Source organism: Cololabis saira, chromosome 10, assembly GCF_033807715.1.
Source record: "Cololabis saira isolate AMF1-May2022 chromosome 10, fColSai1.1, whole genome shotgun sequence".
Lineage (NCBI taxonomy): Eukaryota > Metazoa > Chordata > Actinopteri > Beloniformes > Belonidae > Cololabis > Cololabis saira.
In genome coordinates, this window is record NC_084596.1 from 16050840 (window position 1) to 16071735 (window position 20896).

General features: G+C 41.3%; 1 protein-coding gene across 6 annotated transcripts in view; it reads left to right on the forward strand.

Annotated features, from left to right (window-relative positions):
- The first annotated feature begins 5052 nt into the window (after positions 1 to 5052).
- The window catches only part of LOC133452483 (partitioning defective 3 homolog), a 288942-nt gene continuing 273098 nt past the window's right edge, over positions 5053 to 20896 (forward strand). For all 6 annotated transcript variants that reach the window (XM_061731820.1, XM_061731823.1, XM_061731821.1 and 3 more), the window contains exon 1: positions 5053 to 5403. In XM_061731820.1, the coding sequence (XP_061587804.1) occupies positions 5284 to 5403 (120 nt within the window). In that variant the 5' untranslated portion in view covers positions 5053 to 5283. The remainder of the gene's footprint in view (positions 5404 to 20896) is intronic.

Below are 20896 nucleotides of genomic sequence, written 5' to 3' on the forward strand. Positions count from 1 at the left end.
TTACTAAGTTTTTTTTACTAAAATGAGACATTTTAACTAGAACTAAGACAAATATTCTTGTTAAGATTTTGAGTTTTTGCAGTGATCCATTTTACTTATCCTGTGAAGGACAGAGACATATTGATAAGTTCAGAAAACTGTTTTTTATTGTTTTGTTTTGATGTATTTGATGTAAGCTCAGTGGATATTTAAAGCTTACAGAAGGCTGCATTTAACTGCTGCTATGTCATTCCTGCAGTATTTCTGCTGGTGTTTTGGTCAGTGCTATTATTTGTAATATATTATATTATTTGTAATCAGCACAAATTATCTGTCCCCATATGATAAAATCCACCATCCCCCCCGATTTTTTTTTTTTTACAACTCGAGTACTGTTTACCGGGTTGGGATTGGGGTTGAGGATGGGGAAGCCAGATATCCCACTCTTCTCTGGGTCTGTGATGTCACAGTGTCCTACAAACCTGAACTCCTCACTAAACCACAGGTCTCCAAACAAAAATAAAAGCTTGCATTTTGCCAGAGATTTTGAGTGGGCAGTATCTTCAGACATCTAAATATATACTTTCAAGGACATACATAAAAATTTAATTTTTTCATATGTCCTCTTTAAAAGAATGTGCTTCAGGTAAGACTTTTCCATCATAAAATAGGAAGTAAAGGTAATCAATGTGAAGACAAAATCTTATTTTAGAATAAAGCCTTGTTAAAGTTGAGCAACGATACTTGAGACAAATGGGGATTAAACTCTGAACAACTGCTTCGTAAACGTCTTCTCCGTTATAAGTGCTCAGAAACTCAGACACCTGATGTACGACGTAACATCAGAACCCAGAACACACGGCAGGATCTCCTACATTAGAAACCGAGACGATGATCGTACTTGAGAATTGTGGGAAATAACTTGGAACGACTTTATTTCGGAGCACACATGCACACATGGTGATGCATATCCTCATATTTGCCTTTTTTTGTGAATCATGTACTTTTGATGACGAGGAATGTGGAGAGACAGCACAAAAGAACTTGCTGCTCTGCTCAACTTGCAGAAAACTGTCAAGTTAACTGGGATTCAGAGCAACCACACAGAAACTATATTTTCATTTGCAAATACTTTTTTTTTTAAAAACTTATCTTTATATTTAACTGGGGTTTTTTTTCTTACTTATCTTGCACTCTAGGCAGCATGGTGGCTTGGTAGTTAGCACTGTTGCCTCACAGCAAGAAGGTTCCCGGTTCGACTCCCAGGGCCCAGCAGGGTCTTTCTGTGTGGAGTTTGCCTGTTCTCCCCGTGCTTGCGTGGGTTTCCTCCCACAGTCCAAAAACATGCATACTAGGTTAATTGGTGATTCTAAATTGCCCGGAGGTGTGAGTGTGAGTGTGTCTGGTTGTCTGTATATGTGGCCCTGCGATGGACTGGTGACCTGTCCAGGGTGTAACCCCTGCCTCTCGCCTGAAAATAGCTGTGATAGGTTCCAGCAGACCCCCGTGACCCTGCAAAGGATAAAGCGGGTATAGATAATGGATGGATGGATGGATCTTGCACTTTATACAAGGACCAGCACCTTCGATGAAGCACCTGTAATTTAATTGTTATGAAATATGAACAATGACAATAAACAATCTTGAATCTTGAATGCTTAAGTTTCATTTTCTGCATTTCTGACTGTTGTGTTGCAAGCGGTTGGTCATTGAAGTCTCTACTATGAAAAACCTTTACATTTGTTGTTTACACGCTTGATTTTCACCCAAACACAACTTGCAAAACACCTGGACGGTTTCTGATGGTTTGGAGAAAGCAAATATGGCAGCATCCTTTAGTGGAGTTTCTCCGCCGGTCCAAATATTAGAGAAAGTGTTGAGTAAATACTCCCCAGTACATTCCATGCTGGACAAACATCATCCCCGGAGGCTTACTTCTGCATGTGTTTATTCTTGCAGCTTTATAAGGTAAAGTAAATCTCACAAATATGTTCAGGAAATGATTTCTGACAGAAAAGATAACTCTAGGTCCTTTAAATAGGACACACAAAACTGTATGTGTATCTCATGACGATGTGATGAAAGTCAGATGGATGAAAACAACATAAAGTACGTTTTCCTTAAAGCTACTGAAGTACCTTATTAAAGAATCTGTGACGTATTGCCCAAATGAATTATGTTGTATTTTTGTGTCTCATATAAGACTGCATAAATTACAGCTGAATTACAACGTAGAAACTGTGCTGATTTAGTTTTAATGTGCTAAATGGCTTCAGATGCAACAAGCTAGACTAGTTAACTAGATAGCATTAACCCTTTTCTCTGGGTGTCCATGTTTGACCTGTGTTTCCTGTTTTAATTTCACGCTGCAGCTTCTTGGTGCTTTCTTAATATCCTGTGTGTGTCTCACACCTGGGTTTCCATCACTGCCCTCCACACCCGCATCACATTTTTCATTTCTCTCCTCTTTGTTTACTCGGTGGTATTACTATTATTCAGAGTCTTGTTCACATGTGCTGGGTTTCCTTTTCCCTTCTGTCCTTCTTTTGGCCGGCTGCCTCAGCTGTGTCTTTTTCTTTTTTAGTTAATGAAGTCATTTGTGTCTGTCACCACCCTGCATCTGTGTCCTCCACTACCACACCATTCCTTACACACTCAAGGAATGAAATCCAGTTCAGCTTCTGCTCCGTATATGAATCTGCGACGGGCCATCAGCTTAGTGTTTAAAATGTCAATAAAACACTTTAGTCGCCCCCTTCAGCTGTTCATTTTATTGCTCCTTGTGTGATAATGTGTCTCCTCAGTTACATTTGGTGAGGGCACCTCGAACGGTCTCTCATTTTCTCCAAAGGTGAGGCCATAAAATGCGTTGTGGCAGCTGCTGAGGCCGAGGCTGGTGGCCGGCCGGCCGGCGAGCTCCAGCTGTGTTATGTTTTAATGTTCCCTCCCAGCTGTGATTCTGCACAAAGACACACTTTCCATATACTTGAAATTCACTGGCTCTCTCTCTCTTAAAAAAAAAACATATTTCCTCATATTTATCTCTCTTTTCGGTGGCTCTGGATCCACACTCTCTGGTGAGAGGACAGAACAAGGACTCATCCGTGTGGTTTTGGTAAGTGTTTGCTGGGACAGCTGTTCCTGACGGCTCCCCACGTGGACGTGGACTTCTTTTTATGAGGGTGTTTGCCTGTTTCAGGCACAGACAGGACAACAAATATAAGCACTACAGGCTTTTTAACAAATGGCTCTGGGTCATTATCCAGTAACCAACAACAAAGACGACTGCTCTTAAAATTGGCACCAAATGACAAACCACACACATAATAGTTGGATTAACACACTTGTCAAGACTTTAATTACTTATTAGGTCATTTGCCAAACTAATCTCTGCCTAATCCTAATTCTACCTCTGAAACCAAAGTCAAACCTTAAATTTAAGGGCGATAAGTGCTGGCTGACAGTTTTCTTCAACTTTCTTCACTTGTACAGATTTATATTGTAGTTGTTTTTTTTCTCTCTCTCTCTTTATTTTTGTGATCTGTTCGTAGTAACAGTAAAAATGGCAATTTTTGGACCTGCAGGGCCAAACATTACCCACACTGACCACAGCGCGGTGACAGACTACAAGACTGACCGCCGATGCTCCTCTGGTGCGTTCAGGAATACCTCGTAAACTCCACTTTACAAGTCACAGATGTATCTTGAGTACTACAACTGAATAAAGTATGGTGGAAAAATTATTCTGTAACGTGAATTATATTCTCATGACGTCTGCAGCTTTTTCAAAATGGTCTCACACTACAGCAGCAGGCAGAAGATAACTGATAGAGTTGTGATCGTGACAATTCCTGGAAAATCTTTTATTCCAAGAAAAAGTATTTAATTTGCACCACAAAAATTTACATGTTTACTCAAGTTTATTCACAAATATACTTTTGAGGCATTTGTTTTCATCTTTTTTTCCCCTCGTCTGGACACTGTAGGGTATTTACTCCAGCACAGTTCTATAGTTCACTGACAAATGTATTTATTTGCATATTAATTAAGACTCATTTTGTATGAAAAAAGAATATGGTATGAAATCAAACCTACCTACAGTATATACAATCAATCAAACAATCAATCAATGAATTGGCGGAATTTTTATCACTGTTTTATTGATTGTTTAGAACACCTGTGATAGTGCTTCTCATTGTTTTTAGCTTTTCTACAATTAATCAGTTAATAGATAAAACAATCAGTAATTAAGTCCATGCTGGAAAACAATATGTTTAATAAGAAATCATACTTAAAGACTGTAACTATATCAGTATCAAGTAAATACGTGTTGTTTTGTTTTTCTTTTTAATTTGTGGTGGGTATTAATTAAACATAGCCTATACTTAAAGACTTGTTTAGATATATCAATATCAAGTAAATATGTTTAGTTTTGTTTTTCTTTTTAATTTGTGGTTGGTATTAATTAAACATATACTTAAAGACTGTAACTATATCATATGGAAGAGTATTAGGGCCAGGCAGGAGAAAAATGAAAATAATATTTTAGAGGAGGAAGATTTTTTTTTCATTATGCACTTCGAAATGTCGAGAAAAAAGTCGAAATGTTGAGAAAAAAGTCAAAATTTCGTGAATTAAGTCGAAATTTGGAGAAAAAAGTCGAAATGTTGAGGAAAAAAGTCGAAATTTTAAGAAAAAAGTCGAAATGTCGAGAAAAAAGTCGAAAAGTCGAGATTATTGTTAAAGCATCATTTCGAGAAAAAGTCGAAATGTTGAGAAAAAAGGCAAACTTTCGACTTCATTCACGAAATTTTGACTTTTTTCTCGAAATTGTGTTTCAAAATCAATCTCGACATTTCGACTTTTTTCTCGAAGTGCACAATAAAAACAAAAAGTCTTCCACTCTCAAATTTCTTTTCTCTTGCCTGGCCCTAATACTCTTCCATAATACCAATAATATAAGTAAATATGTGTCGTTTTGTTTTTCTTCTTAACGTGTGGTCGGTGCTGCAGAATCCGACGGTCCCAGCCGGCCGTGAACGCAGCGGTGCAGGCTCAGCGCGGACAGACGGATCTGGATCCAGAGAGGGAAGGAAGAACAGAGAGAGCAGCTAAACAGGTGGTCTCAAAACCCCCAAAACAATGTGGTCCGGCGGGGAAAAGGAAAGAAAAACGCTCCAGCCCTCGCGTCCCTAAAGGAATACCGGGGAGAGAGCCGCGGCGGGGCCGAAAGCTCATGCTCCCTGTGGGTTTCCACGCGGATTTGTGCTCCCGGTCTCGGCTCCGCAGCTCGGATCCTGAACCATGAAAGTCACGGTGTGCTTCGGCAGGACGCGGGTGGTGGTGCCGTGCGGGGACGGGAATATCAAGGTCCACACTCTCATCCAGCAGGCTGTCATGAGGTACAAGAAGGCCATCGCCAAGGTGAGGAGAGAAAGACTTTGTTTCCCTGCAGCTTTTGTTTTCCTGGAAGCAGCAGTAGTTGTGCAGAGATGAAGGAGGGGTGGGGGGTGTTGCTCTCAACATGGCGCAAACTTCTCTCAAATGCATCCGAGAGTCGCTCATTTCTCCCCTCGTGTGCACACTTTTGCACAGTTGATTGCTGCGTGTTTCACGGTGTTTGGTGCTTTCAGGGACCGGCGCACCGCCATTGTGGCTGTGGTTGTGCCGCGTTCCATTTGTCCTCGGAAGTGGGGATTTCCCAGTTCCTAGTCGGAATTTTCAACTGGAACGCCCCTCGAAGTGGGATTTCCCACTGGGAAAGTGGGAGAGTCTTCACCACCCCCGAGTTCACATTCCAAGATGGCTGCCCCGGTTGTAAACAGTAGAAGAGGGCTCTGTAAAAATTCGTAGCACTTCATTCTAGTTTTGGTCACACTAAATCAGTCGTATACAAGTATTGTTCAGCATATATATGCTGCTATAGTGTAATTTACATTTTTCATGTGGTATATGCGAACTACAAACTTGTTTACCTACTTTGTAACTGGAACGCTGATTCCTAGTTCCGAGTTCCGACTTCCGAGGTAAATGGAACGCAGCATTGGTTGGAGCCGCCAAACTTCCCCCGGCTGCAGCTCTCCCGCAGCTCGGCTGCAGCCTGCAGGACCACAGCGGGCTGCTGCCTGCCCAGGGATGCGCAGACCCGCTCGGGAAGTTTCCTGCAAGTGTGCACGTCAAAGCCCCGTGAAAGTTTCCTGCGGGGCTTAAGCCTGATTTATGGTTCCCAGTTACATCGACGCAGAGCTTACGGCGTAGGGTACGCGGCGAGCGTCGGTGTAACGCAGGACCATAAATCAGCCTTTAGCCCACTAGCCAGGTTAGCCCGGCAGGGCTGCAAAAGTGGGACTGCGGTGATGCGTTCAGGCTCCGGCGCAAGATGTTCATCAGCTGGAGAGAAGCTTTTTCCATGCTTTAACTTTTAACCCGTGTGCTGTGTTTGGGTCAAGGGAGGGTGAAGGGATAAAAGAAGGAATGAAGGAATGGAGAAAAGATGGAAAGAAGGAAATAAGGAAGGAAGGAAGGAAGTAGGAAAGGGAGGAAGGAAGGGAGAAAAGATGGAAGGGAGAAAGGAAGGAAAGAATGGAGAAAATAAGGAAAGAAGGAAGGAAAAGCAAAGAATGTAATAAAGGAACAAATGACGAAAGGGAGGTAGGAAGAAAAAGGAGTAAAAGAGGAAAGGAAGAAGGAAGGAGAGAGCTTTTTCCACGCTTTAACTTTTAACCCTTGTGCTGTCTTTGGGTCAAGGGAGGGTGAAGGGATAAAAGAAGGAATGGAGAAAAGATGGAAAGAAGGAAATAAGGAAGAAAGGAGGAAAGAAGGAAGGAAGTAGGGAAGGGAGAAAAGATGGAAGGGAGGGAGGAAGGAATGGAGAAAAGGAAAGAAGGAAGGAAGGGAGGAAAGAAGGGAGAAAATATCGAAGGAAGGGAGAAAGGAAGGAAAAGCAAAGAATGTAATAAAGGAACGAATGACGAAAGGGAGGTAGGAAGAAAAAGGAGTAAAAGAGGAAAGGAAGAAGGAAGGAGAGAGCATGGCAGGAGGAAAGAAGGATGGAAGAATTGGGTCATTTTGACCCAAAGACAGCAAAGAGGTTAATTAATTAATTAATTTTTTAATTTTACCTTTAATCGACGCAGATCCTACGGCGTAGGTTACGCGGTGACGCGCACCGTACGCCGTAGGCTCTGCGTTGGTGTAACGCGGAACCATAAATCAGCCTTTAGCCACTAGCCAGGTTAGCCCGGCAGGGCTGCAAAAGTGGGGCTGTGGTGATGCGTTCAGGCTCCGGCGCAAGGCGTTCATCAGCTGGAGAGAAGCTTTTTCCATGCTTTAACTTTTAACCCTTGTGCTGTCTTTGGGTCAAGGGAGGGTGAAGGGATAAAAGAAGGAATGAAGGAAAGAAGGAAATAAGGAAGAAAGGAGGAAAGAAGGAAGTAGGAAAGGGAGAAAAGATGGAAGGGAGGGAGGAAGGAATGGAGAAAAGGAAATAAAGAAGGGAGGGAAGAAGGAAGGAATGGAGGAAGGAAGGAAGGAAGGGAGAAAAGATGGAAGGAAGGGAGAAAGGAAGGAAAGAATGGAGAAAATAAGGAAAGAAGGAAGGAAAAGCAAAGAATGTAATAAAGGAATGGATGATGGAAGGGAGGTAGGAAGAAAAAGGAGTAAAGGAGGAAAAGAGGAAAGGAAGAAGGAAGGAGAGAGCATGGCAGGAGGAAAGAAGGAAAGAAGAATTGGGTAATTTTGACCCAAAGACAGCACAAGGGTTAATTAATGAATTTATTTTTTTATTTTACCTTTTTATTTTACCAGGTTAGTCCCATTGAGATCGAGGATCTCTTTTTCAAGGGAGACCTGGCCAAAAATGGCAGCTTTAAAAGTTACAGACAAAACAATATAAACAACAGAAATAAAAGGACAATGCAAAATACATCACAAAACAGTGCCAGTAAAAAAGTTACAATACTTAAGGACAGTGACATGTACCAACAGAGTCATTTAAAAATGCATTTGTAAGAGCTTTAAAATCTAATGTGTTTAGCTTCAGGTGTTTTTGGAGGCCGTTCCAAGCAAGTGGGGCAGAACAGCTGAAGGCTTTCTTCCCTATTGGTCCTCGCACTTGAAATGGACAGCAGGATAGCATTTGATCTCAGGCTATAACTACTGATGGCTTTGACCTTGATCAGAGAACAAATGTTAAATTGAAGTTTACCTAATGTAGCTTTGTATATGAACAAGTACCAATGACCTAGGCTCCGCCATGTCAGTGAAGGTGAGCCAGCCTTGGAGTACAGAATGCAATGATGGTTAGAGTCTCCTTCTGGCCTCAAAGGAGAAACATGCCTTGTTTCTGAAGTAAAACCCTAATTACTTATTTCATTATTGTGCATTAAGGTGTTAGTCGGGAATCCAAGGGAAAGGATGTGGGTTTGGGTGCACCAACATTCCTTAAAGATGCTTTGTTTTGCATTTTGAAGTTGCACGCCTGAAAACGTCTCATTCAGATCTGCAGGGTTCTGTGACATCGCAGTCCTGAATTGGACCAGAATTTTCCAACTGCTCCATCTTTTATAGATTCAATTCTGTTGGTAGCATGAAGCCTTTAAGGCTGAATTATGCTTCTGCGTCAAAATGGCGCTGTGCCTACGGCGTGTGGTTTGGATCGATGCAGAGGACACGCCGTCACCTGCGGCGTCACTGACGTGCACCTTCCGAAAATTGTAACTACGCGTCGAGGAGACGCAGACCACACGCAGACCGAGAGGGCTGTGATTGGTTCGTTTGAAAGCGAAGCATTTCCGGTTTCCGGTTTGAAGCAGTAGTGAACTTCCAGGGCTCTTTTCTTCGTTTGTATGTGATTTTTTTTTGTTTTTTGCACAATAGTTGTCCTTATTTCTTTGATTTACTGTGACCGGAAAAAGTCGGAAAAACCATTCAGAAAAAGATTGCTAACTAGTGGCCGCGGGGGTACTGCACCGCGACCAAATGGAGAGACGGAGAAGTCTGAAGGGTTCAGCACGGCGTCACGGCTGCGGCGTGTGCTCTGCGTTGGTGTGATGCAGAAGCATATTTCAGCCTTTACACTCGTTTTAAATGCACAATTTAGGGGTGGGAGTGAAATAATTAGCCGATATTTTGGCCAAAGCATGTCACAGCCATTTCATTCATACCTCAAGAAATTGTGCCAACCTTTATTTATTATTATTAAATGGTTATTTCTCCTTTAAGACCCAACTGTATATACTACTGTTATTAGGCAGATGCTTTTATTCAAAGCAACTTAGATCTGAGAGAACAAACACACCATTTCACCTGGGGAGCAGTTAGGGTTAAGGGTGGTTCATCTGACTCTCCATTCTGGGGCTTGAACCTGGATCCTCCAGACCCAAGCCCACTTCCATAGCCACTAGAATACCACTCCCCCTGACGACTTGGAAGCCAGAGCCCTTTTCTAATAACTTGTGTGACTAACAGGTGAACATTAAGATGAATTGATGAATTCTGAACAGTCAGAGAGGCGTCTGCCTGAGCAGGCTCCACGCCGGCCCTACGGTGCATGGAGGGAAACGGCAGAGCCAAGCTCCAGCAGTCTGCTGGAGGCGAGGACCTGAGGCATAAATCCCGCTGATAAGTGAAAGAAAAGAAAATTTGTAGTGAGGATATGGGGCCAGCGGCAGATAACCTTTGAACTGAATCAGCGTTCCGGCCTGCAGGCCTTTTCAGCAGCATCAGATAAAAACAGTGAGGGTGCAAGAAGATCATAAATTAATGTTTTATATGACAGAAAAATTTAGGTTTGACATCCTGCAGCATTTATGGAACTTTCGTCACCGAAAATTAGTCTACAAATGTTTTTAAGCTGCTCCTCAAGCTTGATGAATTCTTAATGCTTCGCTGTGTTGTGAACTAACTTCAAGCCAGCCTTTTTGCTGTAACGATGACGACCCAGAAGTTGTACTGTAACCTGCTCTCTGAATTATTCAGCGCGAGCAGACGGAGGAGCAGCGGACAACATCGCTGCACCGGTGAGAAGCCGGTTGCTTGGTTGGAAAACTCTTCTTTGAGTTTGTGTTTCTTAAGATGTGGTTTTTAATCAATATCCCCTTTAATGAGGAATATAGTAAAGCTAATTTGAAGCTAGAAAAAAAAGAGACACGCATGACCTCCTCTTTTGATCGATTCAAACCTACAAGGCTGTTTACATTTTCTTTTCAAGTAAGATAAGTATTAGGGGAAATTAATATATTAAAAAAAAAAAAAAAAAGCAACTAGGCAACAGGAGAAGGCAAAAAGTAGGCGGTTGATGCTGTTGCAGAGAGAAGTTTAAAAAAACAAATCGGTAGGCCCAGACTTGATATGACGATGAAAGTGGCAGCCGGTGGCTGCAGGAGAGATGCAGAGATTACTGCATCAGCTACATCTCGGTCTGCCAGCCTCTTGTGTATCTCAGATCTGTTTACCTGCTTCTTTCTATGTGGGGCAGGTTTTATTTATGCTGCTGCAGAAATATGTTTGTGTTGAGGGAAATCAAACCTGCAAGTCACACGTGCATTGATTTGATAATCAAACATGTGCTTGTTTTTTTTTTTTGTCTTATCCTCGTGTTGCGGTTGGGATGTCTTTCTCTGTTTTCAAAGCACACAACTGAACTTCAGTGTTTTAAAGTTAGCACTGGAAACCTCTTCATCTGTGGTGCGTCCATATAAATCTGTGGTGTTTGTTCACGTGTGACTGACGTTGACAGCAGATGCTCTGCAGCCGTAGCTCGGGAAATCCACCAACTGGGCATTTTCTCCGTCGTCCCATTAACCGGCAGACCAGAGGTTATAGCTATTACTTACCTAGAACGTGACAGCTCCATCTACGGTCTTTATAGATAAAGATCAGCACTGACAAGTTCTGTCTCCTGGAAGCTCAGTTAAAGGTTTAATAATTTAAAAACTAAACTAAAACACTAGGGGTGTGCAAACAAGGGTACCTCACGATTCGATTCGATTTCGATTATTGGAGCTTCGATTCTTCGATTATAACGATTTTCGATTCGATTATTGGTGCCACGATTCTTCGATTATTGTGATTTTTAATGCTTTTTTCCATACAAGATTGATTTTGTCTTCATCTGTGGCTACATTTGTAAATAAATAGCCAATCAATTAACTCAGTTCCTCTAACAACACTCATTAAGTAAATAACAAGGTTTTTTGAACATTTGACATGTATTTTTCAAAGACACAAAATAATGTATTTTATGACTATGTAAACATTTGCTCTTTGACTTACTTAACTTTGACCAGGGACAGCAACTAGATATGTACTTCCATCAAATTTATTTAGTGTAAACATATCTGCCATATTTCAAGTGAACAATAAGAAATGTGCATTCTTGAAAATGAAATGATTCAGCAGCTTATTCAGTCTGGAATCTGGATAGGATAACTTAAAAAAAAAAAAAAAAAAAAAAAAAAAATTAAATTAATCGATTCCAAATCGTCACGTGACGCATCGCGATGCATCGACACATCGATGAATTGCACCCACCTCTATAAAACACCCAGTTTAACCTACACAAATGGAAGCCTTCCACAATTCTCAACTGATTGCTTAATTGCAAGTATTTGTGATAATCTGATCATTGTTGCATAATTCTGCAAAGTTGTATGAAAGTTGCAAAAATGTGATAATTCAAACTTGTTTTACGTCATATTTAATGTCATGAGTTAAATGGCTGTTTTGTATTTAATTGGCTGGTATAATAGTAGCATCAATATAAACATCAATTAATAAGTTATTAACTACAGTTATTCATGTCACAAAAGAATCTTGACAGCCCTTGACAGCAGATGATGGAAAGATGGTTTGTCTTGAAACAAGATTTGAAGGTTCTGCAGGAGACCATTTAAGATATTTAAAGTCATATCACACGGAAATGAGATTGGGTTTATGTGCTGCGTGGATATGGATACTGGGAGCACTCTGGCTGCAGGCTGACGCGGTTATAGCTTCTGGGAAGATGCTCTGATGAGCTGATAACTGTAGTGATTGTGCTTCTGAACAAAGTCTAACTGTCCTGAAAGCCAGAAAGCTGATGTTTAACACAGAGGAGGACGTGTTAGGATGAGGCTTCTGGGGTTTTGGTCAAATCAAGAATAACAAACAAGGGAGAAAAAAAAGAAGAGGGCTCTTCATCAACTCCTCGCCCACAACAAAACGCTTTGAGTCGAAGCACAACACGCTTGTCATTTAATCTCTTTATAGTCGTGTTTATTGCTCCACTCCCACCCAGCCCATTTCGTCTGACCAAGGTCGAGCGTTTTCGCGTGCAGGAAGTCTTTTGGGTGTAGAAGTTGTGTTAGAGATCAGTTTTTTTCGTATCCGTCTGCCTTATTAAGAGGACCAAATTTAGGTTGGGTGTTTTCTCGTGGTTCAGTGTTTTTAAGGAGCCTTTTGTAACTTCCCCTGTCATTAGAGAGGAATGCTTTTCTCCAGGAAGGAAAAAGAAATAGTCCACTTCTGGGGATCTAAGCCATCTCATAACCGTGGAATTAGAAAGATGCAGACGCCGGGATGAGTGTTTAGATATGGCTTGTACACATAAACCAACGGGTGTCGGGAGCAGACGGGCCGGGGATCCGTTTGAGGTGGAAAACCATGTCACATTATCCATCACTGCTGTTTTTCCTTTCCACAGATTATGGACCGGGCTCTCGCTAACGTTGTACTGTCTGACACTTGGTGCTGCGAGGCTCTGAAATGACAACATTCGCAGGAAAACACCCAGTTTAATGCTCCAACCCTCCAGTGATGTAGTTGTTGGCCTTTCAGATGACTTTTTTTCTTCCCTTTTCTTTTGCCAAAGGCAGATGTTTTGTGGGATGTGAGGTGCCTGAGTTTTCATGTCCACACCAGCATGAGGCACATGTCCAATCACAGCTTGCCCGGTCATTGTGGGCAAACTTGACCGTGGAGACGGATAATTTGACTTTGAGCGATTGCAGACCAGAACAGAACAGGTGTTGGCTGTTGCTCTGGTTCAACCAGGGGTTTTATTGCCGTTCTAATGCACTAATGATGCATTGTATTTATTTACCCGAGCTGCTGTTTACTGTGACATCTGGATAGCCAACTTTTAAAATAGTTTGCTCATTATAGTGAATTAAACAAAAAAATGTAGGAAGTGAAGTTATCAGATGAGACATGTTTGGTTCCAGCCGCGTGAAGAGAAAGTATCTTTAGTGACGTACTTGAAATCTGGACAACGAATGTCCGTACTTTCTCCATGTGAATCAGGAAATCATCAAGTATGAGTTGCACTGACTGGAGTGTGTTTTTAATCTTCCCCTGATGTTTTTCTGTGCACTCGTCACACAAAGGACTGTTTTTAATTAGAGCTCAGCAGCTTTCGATCAGGGACCAACTCTGGCGATGGAGCATGGGGACGGAGAGCTGCTCTTAACGGATGAAGATGTTTGCCCCCGCAGGCGGGCGGTTCGGTAAAGGCGTCACTCAGAAGTCATGATGAAACGTGATGAAGCCGTCAGTCAGTGGGGCAGTTTTATTTATTTTTTTTCCTTCAATAAATCCCAAAGAAATAGGTTTTTTTTATTTTTTACAACCTGTAAGGTGATAATAGCCAGTGGAGGAACAACAACGAAGACATTTGTGATAAAAAAGACAAAAAACATTTAAAGCTTTAAGGTAGGGTAGGCATTTCTCCACAAGTGATGAATATCGCCTACCTCCATATAGGGCTGGGCGATTTTGGACCAAAATAAAATCCCGTTTTTTTTTTTTTTTTTTTTTTCTCTGAAAACCCGATTTTCGATTTCGATTTTTTTTTGGTAAAACTACAAAAGACAATGGAATAAATTGTTTCAAATATTTTATCTTTATTTTTAAAGAAAAATAGCAAACAAATTTCCCTATTGGGAATGAAGTGCAATTGAAAGATACTGTAAATCCTCCTTGAGTTTAGTAAAGTGACAACATTTACAATTTTCTTGACCAAACAAAGATAACTAGACGAGCTCTGTCTGTAATGCAGCCAGCTGCAAAAAAGGAAAATCAATTTTCCGATTTTCCTTTTTTTAACATCGTCTTGAATAATAAATCCGATTTAGATTTAAAATCGATTAATCGCACAGCCCTACCTCCCATATCTATTTTTTTATACACTTCACAACAAAGATGTGCTAGGACTGCTAAAGAAAGGGAAAAAAAATCTACGTTATTGACATTTAAACATACTTCAGTGTTCTTTTGCCTCACTGCTAACAGTCCCCATTCAGAAAATAGCCTAAAAGAAAGTATTCCTGACACTTGAATTTAAAAAAAAATCTCTTCAGCCATCAATTCAAATGTTCAATGTTGACCCACACAGAATTTCGAGCATACAAAAACAAAAAAATGTCAGTGGCATGGCACTGTAATGGCAGTGTAATGTAGTGTGTTCAGTTTTTCTCTCTCTCTCTTAAGCCAGGAATTCTTCTAACCCCACATTTTTCTTGCTCCTCTCTTTCCCTACTGTCATCACAAAGCTCCCAACACTCTCCATCTCAGCCACAAGCATCTAAATTGGAGGCAGGCATCTAAGCGGCGAGGCCCCATGTGATTGGCCGGTTCTCAACATTCAGAGCGGGGACGATGTAGGGCATTTGGAAATACAATAGACTCGGATTTTAATTTACAACCAAGCAGCAGCCAAAGTCGGGAGAAGTTTCTTGCTGGTGTCAGTCACTGCGAGTGTTTGGGTTTTCATGTTTACTGCTCGTGGGGATGATGATCAGCCAGGCAGAGACCCAGAAAATTAGTCAAAAATGAGGCAAAACAGCCAAAATAAAACCGAATCAGCACCTCCATGTACAAATCCAGTTTTTATTTTGCTAACATGGCGAGAAAGGTATATACGATGTTATCATGAAAGGAGTTTCATAATGCAAGTCACTATCTTGACATCTAAATGGTTGGCACTTACACACACTTTTGTTTTCCTACCAAGCATTTCTTGAGCTCTTTATTCCAGCTCAGGAATCATTTTCTCACATTTATCTAAGTGGGAACAGTTGTACCAGGGTCATAGGTCAGCTCTGGGTACATTTTCCGTTCCGTTCATTCTCACTTCCTTTCTAATTGAAGTTTGAAGAGCTCCGGTGCGACTGCGCCGCCAGGAAAGTCAGTAGCAGTTGTACCTCATAAGCCCTAATAACTTCACAGTTCATGTGTTTGATCCTCGTGCCACCACGCTGTTCCAGCCAGGGGTTCCTGCTTCTAAAACGAGTACAGCGCAGGATTAAAAGCTTCGCTGATGATTCTCGGGCCGCTGACTTTGCCCTTGACAAAACTACTGTGGAAAAATGTCCCGATAATAACCTGCTGCTTTTCTTTAAAAGGAATCCAGTGAAACGCGCTTTTGACTGAGAGAACCAGGCGTCCTGGTTGAGCTTGTGGACATCGACACTAAAGTTCTGATGCTTCATCATAGACTTGTAGTGAAGACTGCCTAAACCGAGACCAAGACACTATCAAGACCAAGACGGACCAAGTCAAGACCAAGACTAGTTCAGCTCAAGACCGAGACCGAAAAAAAACCTACTTATTTCATCATCTTGCGTGAGTTGTAGAACATCAGCACCATCCTGGTTCAGCTAGTTTCCATATGAGGTTGTATTCAACTGCAGCACAATAACAGCTACATAACACAGAGAAGTGGATGATGATGTTGAACTCACTATAAATGTTTTCATCAATCAGCTCAATAGATCAAATATGTGTCGTAGTTGCACTACCGCTATTTCTACACTATTTGATGATTGACTTGAGTGCTTTTAAGGATTGACACGAGTACTAACTAGTCCCAAAGTCATCTAGCAAAATAAGCAGCCTCCAACAAAAGTATAATGAATAGTAAATGTTACTGAATTAAATTGTACTTAATTTGTAGATGAAATGTGAATTTTAAAGATTAAAGACACAATTATCGACTTGAAATTGCAATATTTAAAGGAGCATGAGGCTCCTTTTAAGAAATTAGACTCTCTAGCGCCACCCTTCACCACGACGGCCGTCGGGGGTACTGCAGCCAACAGTGAAGCCGGGAGAACGGGGAGAACGCGCATGCAGCGCCATGTGACGTCACATCCGCAGGACAGCGCGGGAAATTCCGGCCTGGAATTGCAGCACATTTTGCAGCACACAGCCTGTTCAAGGCAACGGAGAGATACGCTAGAGAGCTCATTCTTTTTGGTTTGGAACGCTTCATCTGACATTTATTACTAGAAAACTTAAAACGTATACGAATTCTTTTCATAAATCCTGCCTCCATCCTGCCTCATGCTCCTTTTAACATGGTAGCCAAATTACACTGTATATCAGCATCACTGAAATGGCATAGACCTGATGCTTAATCAATCACAATATGCAGATATTATTCAAAGGCCAATGATGGCAAATATTTATTCAAACAAGGTCGTTATAATCACAATACTGTAATTAAATACAGACACACATGCAGATGCACCAAAACATTAAATCAAATGGAAAATACAAATAGTTTACAAAACTACATTAACAAGAGGAAGAACTGGTGATTACAAGATTCTGTCACCTTGGTGTGAGCAATGGCATCTCAATTATCTTTATCTATTATTAGTCTGAGACCTGGCGAGACCCAGAGACCCGAGACCAAAGACTGTCGAGGCCGAGACAAGACCAAGACCACCAGAAAGTGGTCTCGAGACTGGTCTTGGTTTTGAGAACTACAAGTCTACTTCATTTAGCTGCTTTGGTTCTTTGTAATCCTTCTACGTCCACTGTCTTTGCAGACGGCTTAAAACCCATCACAATCTGGAGCACAGGGGGCAAATACCATACAAGTACATAACCCTGAGACCGGGCCGGGCGTGAAGGGCAGTGGGAGGAAATTACTGCAATTGGATATAAAAGTTCAAACGGCTGAAAGGAGAATCAGCCAGAAGTTGTAAAATCCATCATTGTTTTGTTTCTCCTAGAAGCGTGTGATGTTCATTTTTTTTTTTTTACTTCAGTTGATGACACTCCACTAAGCTTTTTTTTTTTCTTTTCTTTTCTTTTCTTTTCCCTGCTGTGGTTATTTGCTGTGCTTTGCATTTTGGACGATAGAATCCCCCCCTCCCTCAGCTGCACTTCAGTTATGATGTAAATGTGATCATAAAAGGACGGGGAAAATAAACTTGGCACTCGTGACCGATGTCTTCATGGTAGAGGAGCGAACTTGGCATGGAGACATTTATAGAGCAAAGCTCTTGATTTGGTCAACTGAGATCAGAGATGTTAAAGTGGAAGGATTCTGCTCCTCTTTTGAAGTCTGTTACCATTTCAGAAGTTAACTTGTATCCGTAAAACAGTTTTACCAACATTTTAATCCAGGAAAAGCACAATGCACTTCTCACAACTGGAAATACTTTGTTTTTTGGTCGACGTCGAGTACATCTGAGGCCTGTTATGAAAAGTATGCTGGCCTCATGTAGCTGGTTTTGTAATATGATCTTCAGGCTCTTGACTCTTCTGTTGACTTTGTCACGATTTCAGCATTAGTTCTTACTGACAGAAGGAAAAGTAATATGTTGCTTTATTTTGGGTCCAAATTTTCCCCTGTTTTCTGTGAAAGAAGAGAGCAGTTACGCTCAAACTCGCATATGTTGTAATTCCTTTCCTGTTGAATTTATTTTAATCAAATATTATGGGTGAGATGATCCACAAATCTACATTGATGTATTTATTTAATTAATTAATTTATTTTTTCCTCTAAATGAAAGATCTGATAGCCTTGACACAAAATGAAAATATTGATCAGACATCAATACATTTAATCCTATTCAATATATGATGTCAAATGGTGATACCGTATGATATTGATTGCTAACTCCGGAATCCTGAATCAAATTAAAATCCTATTGTGGCAGGTTTTGTGATATTGGCATGCACCGTCTCCAGGAAGTTGGATCACCTTGCTGCCGGGTTTTCCAGTGAGAGATCCAGGCCTTCCCACTGGAGCAGCTTCCAGAGCTCGTTTCCAACCTTTTTATGCGTTTTGACAGTCAGCTGCAGCGGGAGCACTTGTTAAAAGCCAGAAAAACTGGTTCTATACTGGAACCAAAACCGTGCTGGGACAGCGAGTGCTTCAGAAGACGGCAGACCCGACAGCTGTTCTCATTAATAAAGATCGTTGGGTGTTTTAGTATCACCCGCTGGGGCTTACGGCTCCTGCACAGACTCGCCGGTAAACTGTGCTTGTTGCTGCGTCCATATGTGAATTTAATAGGCAATTAAATTAGCATTGCATTGTTAAACAACTTTGCACATTTTCTTTATGATAAATTTATGGATAACTGTCAAAACGTGCAGGTTTAAATCTTATATTGCCCATTAGCATCGCAGGTAGGGCTCACGAACACCAGCCTTCATCAATACAATATTAAGACACTAGTTTTGAGAGAAAACACTGTGATATGTGTCCCTTAGTGAACCGCGGTACCTTACAGAGACTCTGACTAATAAAAGGAGGTTCAGCATCTTATTGGCTCCGTGTTTGATGGAAAACCAGTTGTTTAAACATTTCAAAACTGAGCCTGTTGTAAGAAATGTAACCTTGCATATGATTTTCAGTGACTAAAATGGCAAAAGTGAATTTTTATGATACTTTCTCTTATCGACCCTGGTTTTTTCTTCATACTTTCATTCTCAGCCACGAAATAAGACCATGAGAGACCTGAAATCGGAAATGTGCACGTAATCCTTTGACCCGCTGGACAAGGACTTTCACTCCATGCCTCTGGTGACTGTAAATGTGGCCATTTTCAGCAGCTCTGACCACTTAGCTGACATGTTTGCAGGACACCGAGGCAAATGATTCCCTCAAGATTTTAGGTTTAAAAAAAAAAAAAGAGCAGAGACTCAAGTTTTAGTTTCTTAAACTCGTGGAGCATATACAAATGAACGAAAACCACAAAAGTAGCGTGCAGTGAATATTAATGCATTTGGCTCTTGTGTAGCATTTGATTTCAGATTCAGACGACTTTATTAATCCCTTTGGGAGGTTCCCTCAGGGAAATTGACATCTCCATTTCACTCACTCAGCACTGTCATATACAAATAAAACACCCCAAAAACCAAACACCCATATAAAGATAAAAAGGGCAGTGCCATAAATAGAATTATAAGACTGGTATAAATGGTATCATTCACCGTTTGAAGACGTTTCTTGGGAGTGAGGTTGGCCTAAACGAGGCTTGTGTACAGTGTAATGCCATTCCATAAATAGATGCCGGAGCATATGTTTCCTCCAGCTGCATAATCCTGAACCGTCCCCTGAAATGCTTTTTACAGATCATCCTGTCATTGGGGGGGGGGGGGGGGAAGCACTAGAGACAAAACGGAAAGGCTTTTCTCGTGGCTGACTGAACTTTTGACCGCGATGAGGGCGAGATGCCTGAGCTAAGGAGAATCCAGATCACAAGACGTAACGACACATGGAGGTTAAAGTTGACACGGTCCTATGAAAACAAATTGACCTCCATCATGAGTCCGGCCAGTCACGCTCTGGCATCCTAACATTAAAGTCGTCCACACATACCAGTGCATCCCCTAGCAGGCAATATATACTGAGTAGGCCGCGCACAGGATGACGGGGACGGGGGGGGTTATTTTGAATGATTGCTGCTTAAATAACTATCGCTCAGGCTTGAAGTTCTGAATGTACGCATCATAGGGTTGTGTTTTGAGGTCAAATCGCTTTTTCTCTCTGGTCTGGTTCAGCCGTAGAGTTTCTTGTATAAACAGAGGAAGCAGCTGAATGTAAACCTGTGCAGGGAAGGAGGAGCAGGAAGCTTATAAATAATTTCTGCTACCTTCTTTTCCTCTGCTGTGTCCACCTTGGCCGTTCAGGACTTTCAGTTGCACTAGTCAGTTTATTTATGGGATTTTTAGTGATTCCTCACACAGGGATCTGCTGTGGAAAGTTGGGATTTGTGACCGAGGGCGCGTGTGTTTTTTCAGAAGAATACCGTCATTGTGGAGAGTTGCCATAAGTGTGAGTTAGAGGATTTGACCTCAAGGTTTAATGTTGTGGATGTTAAATATGGGTCATTTTACAAAGTAGAGCAACAATGTTTGGCAAACAAAGTTTAAAAAAAAACATTGGACGTCTGGAATGAAAAAAAACATGCCAGTCCATGTTATTGAGATTATATTGGTAATTTGGGTGGAACAGTGTCATAGATTGTGTTAAGAACACTGGGCTGCATTCATCTTTGTGCCTTTTGTGACGTTCTCCTCAAGTTGATTTGGCTTCGGTTTACCCTGGAGTTCTGCGGTTTTATCCCCGGCAAAACCTAAATACTCTCACTTGATAGTTGCGCCAACCGTGCCAAGCATAACTAGGTGGCCATCAACTTTCACCCATAATAAACATGGAGGGCCCACAGCCCAAACATTGTCTCGAGCAGCAGAAAGGAACAATGCTCTCTTTGGATTCTAACTGGCCCGGACGTTTTTATGTCGGCATTAAGGGAAGGTTTCGCTCTTATTAGTGTGACTTAGGGAAAAGTTACTTCATTTCACTGTAAACGGCTGGGAGGCCGCCTTTGTAAACCCATCTGTCTGGTAGAATTATCTTCTTATTCAATCAAGTGCTTTAAGTCTTGGTTTATCACCTTGTTTATTATCATTTTAGAAAATTGACAATGAGATTTTTGTTCAATTTGTGTGTAGCTTTCTTTTTTTCTTCCTTCAAAACTCCTACTCGTGTATATTGGACATGTTCAGCTCATTTTTGAAACTTAACAAGTTGTGCAGGTTGTTTTTGGGTATTTAATACTCACTGAGGACCTGTGACTGCATCATCATTATTATTACGTTTCTGGAGAGAAGATGAAAAAATCTAAAGTAGTTC